The 9002-nt window shown below is 36.2% G+C and overlaps 2 protein-coding genes across 2 annotated transcripts; one reads left to right on the top strand and one right to left on the bottom strand.

Moving 5' to 3' along the window:
- Window positions 1-228: 228 nt before the first annotated feature.
- On the top strand, window positions 229-3347 carry LOC110915729 (O-fucosyltransferase 20). Its single transcript, XM_022160471.2, has 5 exons — window positions 229-1026; window positions 1655-1823; window positions 2026-2115; window positions 2230-2513; window positions 2693-3347. Exons 1-5 carry the CDS (start codon window positions 425-427, stop codon window positions 3174-3176), a joined length of 1629 nt encoding a protein of 542 aa, XP_022016163.1. The 5' UTR covers window positions 229-424; the 3' UTR covers window positions 3177-3347.
- A 1629-nt stretch (window positions 3348-4976) lies between these two features.
- LOC110915010 (siroheme synthase) lies at window positions 4977-8798 on the bottom strand. The gene is made up of 5 exons (XM_022159630.2): window positions 8098-8798; window positions 7388-7465; window positions 7226-7295; window positions 5897-6174; window positions 4977-5699 (listed from the first exon to the last, which is right to left on the bottom strand). Exons 1-5 carry the CDS (start codon window positions 8614-8616, stop codon window positions 5547-5549), a joined length of 1098 nt encoding a protein of 365 aa, XP_022015322.1. The 5' UTR covers window positions 8617-8798; the 3' UTR covers window positions 4977-5546.
- Window positions 8799-9002: the final 204 nt, after the last annotated feature.

Raw genomic sequence — 9002 nt, 5'->3', positions numbered from 1 at the left:
ATGTAATATATATTGAAAATGAGAGAGAAAAAGTATTTGTTTTTAGTGGAAATATATTGATATAGAAGTTGTTTTTTAGGGGAATGTATGTATATTTTTAGTGGATTGGATTCATGAGTCTCCAATAAGATTCAAACTGCCTATACTAAAATAGCTTTCTAACCCCTAACCCAAACCCACCCCCCCCCACCCCCACTTCACACCTATATATAAAACTCTGACACAAATTTATGACTTAGCAAACATCTCTCACTCATTTCTTCATCCATGGCTCCATGCCCTTCATTCAATTCTCTGTTCCTGTGTACTACAGCATCATGAACAACAACATTTAACAGAAGAAATAAGAACAAAATCTACACCAAAAAGTTTGTTTTGATCTTTCATTTGAAGCTTATTTCCAACCACTTTTCTTCATCTACCAATGGCCATTTCAAAGTGTGTAAACAACAAGAAACACCAACACCACCACCAATGTTACATATCTGTACCTTCAGAGATCATCAACTCTCTCTCATCTAACTCACTCCACTCTCTTCTTCTCTCTCCCAAAAAAGCTTCAAAGACTGCAACTTTTTCAAGATCAAAGCTTTTCAAGAACCCCAAAACATGGTTTTTGTTCCTTTTTGTTTCTGGGTTTCTGTTTATGATGAAGTTGTGGTACAATTTTGACCCTTTTAACCCAAACCCATGTGGGATTGTCCCCCAAAAGGTGAGTTTAAGCTTGATTCCAAATGGGGTTTTAAAATCTTTGAATAAAGATGAAGAAAAAGATGAAGAGTTGAAGGGGTTTTGGAAACAGCCTGATGGGCTTGGGTATAGGCCTTGTTTGGATTTTAGTAGTGAGTATAAGAAACAAAGTGTTGAGATTTTGAAAGATAGAACAAAGTATTTGGTGGTGGTTGTTTCTGGTGGTATGAATCAACAAAGAAACCAGATTGTTGATGCTGTTGTGATTGCTAGAATCCTTGGTGCTGCTCTTGTTGTTCCAATCTTGCAAGTTAATGTTATTTGGGGTGATGAAAGGTATTTTGTTAATTTTTTCCTTTTTTTTTTTAAAAAAAAATTGTTACCTTTTTTTTTCTAATTTTGATTCACCTCTTGTTCAGTTGTTATATGTCAAAAAATAAAATAAATTTATTATTTTTCTATTTATTTTTTGAAAATTTATACAAAATCCTGTGTCTTTTGAGTTGATATTCATCCTTTTTTGTTAATTTTTTTACCTTGTTTAAAAACTTGTTCCTTTTTTTTTCTAATTTTGATTCACCTCTTGTTCAGTTCTATGTCAAAAGAGTATAATAAAATTAATTATTTTTCTATTTATTTTTTGATAAATATATACAAAATCCACTGTCTTTTGAGTTAATATTCATCTTTTTTTTTTGGCTTTTTTGTAAAATTTCAAATGCCCTGCTACTAAAACTGTCCTTTTTCAATTAAATTGCCCTTTTGAAGCACCCTTTTGAGTTGTCATCATTGATCTTTCATGGTGTCAGGTTTATCTTATATCAAATAATTTTTCAACAATTATTTACTGTCAAATAATATTCCATTTCTCATAAAATGTTTAATCACCCTGTTGTTTTTTATCCAGTTGATCCCATTTTTTCCTCAAAATGTAGCTATATGACAATTTAATTATTTTTTGCAGTGAATTTTCAGATATATTTGATGTAGAACACTTCAAGGAAGCTCTAGCAGATGATGTCAGGATCATCTCATCATTACCATCTAACCATTTGATGTCAAGACCAGTGGAAGAGAAGCACACTCCCCTTCATGTTTCCCCTCAATGGATTCGAGCTCGATACCTCAAAAGGGTAATTAACGATTCAACGTTTCAGTATTCGAATTTTAGCTAAAATACGCGGTTTACCGAGTCAAGTAGTTAATTTTAATGATTCCAAGATTCAAACTCTAGCCAAAAAACATCATACATTGTTGCATTTTGTCATATATTAGCCGTCTGTTGACCGAGTAAATGATCTTACGATAACGCGTGTTTTTGTTTGTTAAATACAGATGAAAAGGGAAGGCGTTTTGTTGTTACGTGGGTTAGACTCGAGGCTGTCGAAGGATCTTCCTTCTGATCTCCAAAAGCTAAGATGCAAGGTATGCATAGGACTATTTTGTCAATCATCAAAAGATGAGGGTGTCGAGTGTAAATACGCGTATGACTAAAGACTCTTTAAGCACCAACATGATCTATGTTTATAACTTGTTTAGGTTGCGTTTCACGCTTTGCGATTTGCACCACCGATTCGTGAGCTAGGAAACAAGCTCACCGAGAGAATGAGGAGCAAAGGGCCTTATCTTGCTCTTCATCTTAGAATGGAGAAAGACGTATGGGTCAGAACGGGCTGTCTTCCGGGCTTGAGCCCGGAGTATGATGAAATAATCCACAATGAACGAAAACGTCGACCCGAGCTTTTAACTTCAAGATCAAACATGACTTACCATGACCGAAAACTTGCTGGTCTTTGCCCCTTAACCGCCTTGGAGGTCACGCGGTAAACCTTTTTCCATCAAGGCAAAGCTTAATTATTACTTATTTGTAGAATTGGCAAGATGGGTTGGCTGGCCCGGTCAAGTTGGGCCGGGCCCATACACTTTATGGGTCAAAAATAACATCTACACTTCCTACAGTCATCTTTATTCCTTTCTAATGATGTGGATTTGCATTTTGCAGGCTCTTGAAAGCTCTTGGAGTACCGAAAAACGGGCGGATCTTTTGGGCGGGTGGGAGCCCGTTAGGTGGTTCAAAAGTATTATCACCGTTAATGACCGAATTTCCTCATTTCTACAACAAAGAAGACTTAGCATTAGCCGGAGAGCTAGAACCGTTTGCAAAAAAAGCATCCATCATGGCGGCCATCGACTACATTGTGTCTGAAAACAGTGATGTGTTCATGGCATCTCATGGTGGGAACATGGGCCATGCGATCCAAGGGTATCGGGCGTATTCGGGCCATAAAAAGACGATTACGCCCAACAAACGACAAATGCTATCTCATTTTCTTAACACTTCTCTTCACGAAGACGAATTCAATAGAATCATACTGGCTTTACATCGGGACTCGATGGGGCAGCCCGAGATTAGAACTAGCAAAGCAGGACGCGATGTTACAAAGTTTCCGATCCCCGAGTGTATGCGCAATGATTCGTCTTTCTGAAAAACATACAACATGATTCAACAAGTTGTTGGGAAGATATTCATTGTTTTGTTTATTATACAGATGTATACTAGTTAGTAACATGTAAATAAAAAAATCATACAATAATACATATATAGTCATGTTAACCTCCCTATTTTTGAGATATAAAGCCAAGTATTATGTTGTAAACTCATTTAGAAGAATTTAAAGATTATTTATGGGCAAAAATTCTGCACCAGTTTTCTTCAATTGTCTCGCTAGCTATGTAAACGAGTCAAAGTCAAGCCCAAGCTTAACTCGTTAATTTCAAAAGAGCTCGAGTTGGGCTTGTTTCGAACTCTACGTCTAATTATTAAGCTTGATTTGCGAGTCATTTTACAAGCTCGAATACCAGATACACTTGTTTAGCCTTCTGAGCCTAATCAAACTCAATATATGAAAATCGAGCTCGAACTCATTTATTAAATGAGCTTCATTTTAATTTTAAATGGAGGTTGTTTAAACTAAATTTGATGTCTTGATTTGTGTTTTTAGCAAGCTGATCTCGAGTATCTCATTAATGGAATGGCTTAGCCCGTTTACGGGCAAAGGTAAATAAACACAAACAATTTTGACTGTTATAATAGAGTTGCACAAAATGGTTAACTTCCATAACCGGTTCTGTTAACCGATTATGGTTGTTAATTTTGTTTTTTTACTTTAACTGGTTAATGCTTTAACCGGTTATTACTTTAACCGGTTATGGCTTTAACCGATTTGGATAATAACCAGTTTTTTTCGGTTACTTAACCGGTTTTTTTGCTCTCTTTTTTAGTTTTCGGCCGGTCTACCGGTTAAAAAAGCAGATTAATAACCGGTTCCTATATTAAATATCTATAACCAATTACTAACCAGGGGTTAAAATTAACCACTAACCGGTTAATTAACCGGGTTTTTTGCCCACCTCTAACTGCTCAGCTCCTTTACGAAACGGGCAAAGGTAAAAATAAAAAAAAAAACAATTTTGACTGTTATATTTTCAGTTATAAGGTAGTTGGAAGTGTGCTGGTGAATGTTTTCTGTTACAAGATTCATAAGATCATAATGTCTTTTGTCATTCTGATGTGGCTTAACCATTGTAGATAGATTCCCTACCTTTTATCTCTTATGTAATAATTTGTATTCATTATTTGAAAAGAGGGTGAAGACAAAAGAGTCCAGGACCACAATAGTCTGGGCCCATTGGTCCATACTGATTCTCATCCTTGTGGCTAGTGGTGTGTAGGAACCTGGGTGGCAGGGCAGGTCAGACTGGTCCAAGCCAGGTGAGCAACAACCCATAAAGTGAGCTTCAGGTACAACTAAAGAGACCTTTTGCATTTTACCAACTTGGAGTAAATAATTTGAACACCAAGAACAACAATAAATTGGTTTTGAGTGTGAAATTTCAAGGCCTCTCACATGGGTGTGTGGGTTCAGTTTAGTTATAGATCAAAATGGTTTTTTTTTTTTTTTTTTTTTTTTTTTTTTTTTTTTTTTTTTTTGTTAGCTCAATAATTGAACTGGCCTTTTCGGTTAGATTTGTGTATGCGTTCACCAGTGATCAATTAGTAACCGGAGATGGTGACATGTGATGATGACGAGAAATGTCATCGAAGTGTTGATTAAGAATGTACATATGCCGCATATAAGTCCCTATACATTTAGTGTAATCATCAAGAATGTGGATTACACGATATAAACATGACTAATAATGACGATTTGAGGTTAACATCTAGGTTATATGCATCGGAGCGCTTTTTCTTTTAACAAACTTAGCTACATTTCATACACTCAATGTCCCAAAACCATTTACATACTTGCGTCATAACTTAAAACTTAAGAAGTCAAACATATTGAACTAAGGACGGACATTAACCAACAATTATTAATGTCATCAGTCCAAAGGACGGAAAAACAAACGTGGTGAGTCCACAAACATTAAAAACGATACACCTAATTTATTGTACGTATTTTCAACATGAACGATCCCTAAATTTACTCTTGACGAAGATGATATGTTAGATCAAACAAACACAACGTATTGAGCAACGTTACAAATTTATTCATCGTGACCCATTACTCTTACCGGCCAATTTAGCCAAATTTATTCTTCAGAAGAATCAAGATTATGCAAGCAAAACCCCACCATAAAGGGAAGAAACAATTCGTCAATTTTGACCAGAAAGCGTGAGTCTTTTGCTTTCCAGTCGTTATTCACACTCGCAAAAAATTGTTTTATGTTAAACAGCTTGAACCCGTAAGCAGCAATCTACGGTTTTTTCCCTCCAACGTGGCAACTTCCCATGATGATATTCGTTCATCTGTCACTTTTCTCATGAACCATGTTGTTCTTCTTGATCAGGGATTTCATACAAGTGGAATTAGACATGACGACTCGCTTGTACAGGATTGCGGCCACAACGGTGAAAGCGCAACTACTTTTCCAATGAAGATCAGAGTCGGTGATACGAATTGTTCTGATGTAATTTTATCAGGTAGATCCTTCAACTCTGCTAACGCCTGCATAAATTTGTAACAGATTATGGATAACCGTCAACTTACCAAAATCAGAAACAAATTATGACTTTTTATGTGTGTAATGTATGTGTAAAGCCTTTTAAATCGGAAGCGTAGAAACTCAATGAGAATTGATAACAATCCCGACTTTTATATAAACCTTCATCTATGTGTGTATAAATACAAGTGTATGTGCTTACAATGCGTTGTTGTGGTGTGGTCCCCCGCTCAACTGCAGCTGCTGGTGTGTCGGGTGGTAAACCATGGTGGATTAACTTTGAAACGAGTGCAGGGAGAGTAGATAACCCCATGTAAACAACTAAGGTTGAATCAGGATCGGCTGCATTCTCTGCTACGAAAAGAGGATCGGCCCCGCCTTTTCTTGAGTGGCCGGTTAGAAACCGGACGCTGTTTGCTATTCCCCTGTGTGTTAATGGAACACCCAATTCTGCTGCTATCCCGGAGGCAGCAGTTATGCCTTCAAAAATAAAAGTCAATGACTATTAGTGAAATGTATAATAAGCCCTTTATTTTACAACACTACTTATGGTTTCCTTCGTAATGCTCTGAATTATAAACCAGTATTGAACAACAAGGAAATTGTGATATCTACTATTCACCCTTGATCTTAGCTAGGTAATTTCAGTAATTTAGAAATATTTTTAAATTCTTGCCGAGCCTGCCAAAATTTGGAGCATCGTTTGTATAACTGAAAAATTATTCTGGAATATATATATATATTTTAGTCTGACAATCAAGAACATATTATTATAATCTACATATATCAAACTGATTATTGTGAGTTGAAGTCAAAGTTTATTTGATAGCTAATTTTAAAATTCCTCCCTCCTCATTCCTCAAGTCCATAGTGGCAAAATACGTATTTAAATATAGAGTAAATTACTTTTTGAGTCCCTATGTTTTAGTGGTTTTAACCAATTAGATCCAAAATCAGAAAGTTTAACGCCCTGAGTCCCTAACCGCTCATTTTATAACGTTTTGAGTCCAATTTTTAACACTTGTACTTTTGATTTTGGACTCAAGTGGTTAAAACCACTAAAACACAGAGACTCAAATCGTTATAAAATGAGTGGTTAGGGACTCAGAGCGTTAAACTTTTTGATTTTGGACTCAACTGATTAAAATCACCAAAACACAGGGACTCAAAAAGTAATTTACTCTTGACTACGTTTAGATGACTACTTTAATATTCATATGGCCATGATTGGCTATGGGGCTATTCAAATTGTCTGGCTATCTGACTATGTGACATCAACTCACAATAATCAGTCTTTAACATTTACATAAAGACAATGTGTTTTCGATTCTCCGACTATTTGAATGTCAAATAATCATGTTTTCACATCAACTACAAAAAAAAACCTTAATGTCCAAGGGCAAATTATTTACCCTTTCTAGTACTTTACATTGTTAAACCAATCTTTACATTTGTTATGTAATTATGTATACTTTTATAAAATATAAGAATATCCACATCGTTCTTGAAGTAGAAAGTTGTAGTTCGTTACCTGGAATAACTTTAACTTGAATGCCTTTTTGTTGAAGAAAATCCATCTCCTCACCACCTCTTCCAAACACCTAAAAAAACCCAAATCGTTTCAGTAATTAGAAACCAGTGAATTGTCACAACGAGTTCTAAAACCAAAAAAACTTGCATATGAAAAACTCACCAACGGGTCCCCTCCTTTAAGCCTCACAACATTTGCCCCCACTTCAGCAAAACTCAAAAGCAACTCATGAATCTCCTCCTACATATATAACCACACATTCCAGAAATAATTAGAAAACAAGGATATAAGAATAAACTCACAAACATGTTTTACGTAACCACACATTGCCCAAAAACGATTAGGAAACAGGAATATATGAATACACACATGACTTGAAGATTATAATCTTTCATGAGTTTAAAACCACAACGGTTCACCTGCGTACAACAAGCGAGTTAAATATTTTAAGAGATGGCAAGATGTTGCACCGCCACCCGCTAACACAAAGGTATGAGAGCGACAAACCCGCCATCTTTTATAAGCTTCATTGGTTTATAGTCTATATATTCCAAAATCACAGTCCAGTTTGACTTATACTAGCCAATTAGTTACCTTATAACTACAAAACTAAAATATAAAATATAAGGAATCAAGCAACCCAGAACCATAATTCCATAAATCTTCAAGATTTCCACAACCCCTCTACCCCCAAAAAAAAAAAAAAAGAATCTAAATGCTGAATGCATAACAGTTGTTTTCATAAAGCACAAACCCTAATTACACAAATCTTTCAAGATCCCCAAACCCCATCACAAAACTTCCAAAACCAACCCACATGATCAAGAACTTACAAAAAAAAAAAAAAAAAAAAAATCAAAACTTTAACCAACCTGTGTTCTGCTATGGTACCCAGCAGTCTTCCCAACATAAAGCAACCTAGCATCCGGACCCACCAAATCCAACACATCATTAGACACCAATCTATCATACAACAACAAATCCGCCTTCTGGATCACCTTCAACGCCTTCAAAGTCAACAAATCCGGGTCACCCGGACCCGTACCCACCAAAAACACATTCCCAACACCCCCTTTACCCCCCTCCCCATCCCCACTTTCCCCTCTCTTCTCCCTCAAAACCTGCAACAGTTTCTTCAGTTCAGGAAGCTGAAGGGCAATTTCGTAGTCTCTAGTGGAGAAATTCGACTGCTTTTCACATGGGTTTTGGTTAAATTCGTTGTTGAACACCCAACTGTCACGTTGGTATCTTTCAACTGAATGCTTTTCAGTGAAAGGTGAAGCAGAACAAGATGTAGTAAAACGGATGAAAGTAGGGTTTGGTGGGGAGATTTGGGGGGTTTTGAATTGGGTTAGTGGTGAAGATGATGGGAGCTTAGTGATGAGAGCCATTGGGTTGTGGATGAATGTGCATTGGTGATATGTGTATGTATAGGTAGGTGGTGGAAGAAGAGAAATTGGAGTTGAGTTAGGAAGCTTTTGAGATTTGTGAGAAGGCAAAGGGAAAGGAAGTAGCTTTTGGGGTTGTGTGAGAGGCGGCTGTGATGAGTTGTGAACTTGTGTTTTGGAGATCTTGGCAAACTAATTTTGTACTTAAGGTCCTTGTTTTTGAGTTCTCTAAACCTTTTTTGGTTCTTGCGGTGTGAAAGATTACAAATATACCCTCATTTACATTGCAAAATCACTTTAAAACACTTGTCATCATATTAGGTCATCTCTTATAGATAATTATTATTTTAGTTTAGTTTCTTCTCATTAATTATAGATAACCCTCTTAC

This window comes from Helianthus annuus, chromosome 16 (assembly GCF_002127325.2).
Source record: "Helianthus annuus cultivar XRQ/B chromosome 16, HanXRQr2.0-SUNRISE, whole genome shotgun sequence".
NCBI classification, from domain to species: domain Eukaryota; kingdom Viridiplantae; phylum Streptophyta; class Magnoliopsida; order Asterales; family Asteraceae; genus Helianthus; species Helianthus annuus.
This window is presented reverse-complemented; position numbering and strand designations above follow the sequence as displayed.

What these genes read in the sequence shown, in the direction of transcription:
- LOC110915729 (XM_022160471.2), top strand. Translation starts at nt 425, where the DNA reads ATGGCCATTTCAAAGTGTGTAAACAACAAGAAACACCAACACCACCAC. An exon ending in GAGCTCGATACCTCAAAAGG is followed by an intron (nt 1,824 to 2,025) that starts GTAATTAACGAT and finishes TGTTAAATACAG; the next exon opens with ATGAAAAGGGAAGGCGTTTT. An exon ending in TCCAAAAGCTAAGATGCAAG is followed by an intron (nt 2,116 to 2,229) that starts GTATGCATAGGA and finishes TAACTTGTTTAG; the next exon opens with GTTGCGTTTCACGCTTTGCG.
- LOC110915010 (XM_022159630.2), bottom strand. Translation starts at nt 8,616, where the DNA reads ATGGCTCTCATCACTAAGCTCCCATCATCTTCACCACTAACCCAATTC. An exon ending in TCAAGTTAAAGTTATTCCAG is followed by an intron (nt 6,175 to 7,225) that starts GTAACGAACTAC and finishes TTATTTTTGAAG; the next exon opens with GCATAACTGCTGCCTCCGGG. An exon ending in CCACACCACAACAACGCATT is followed by an intron (nt 5,700 to 5,896) that starts GTAAGCACATAC and finishes AAATTTATGCAG; the next exon opens with GCGTTAGCAGAGTTGAAGGA.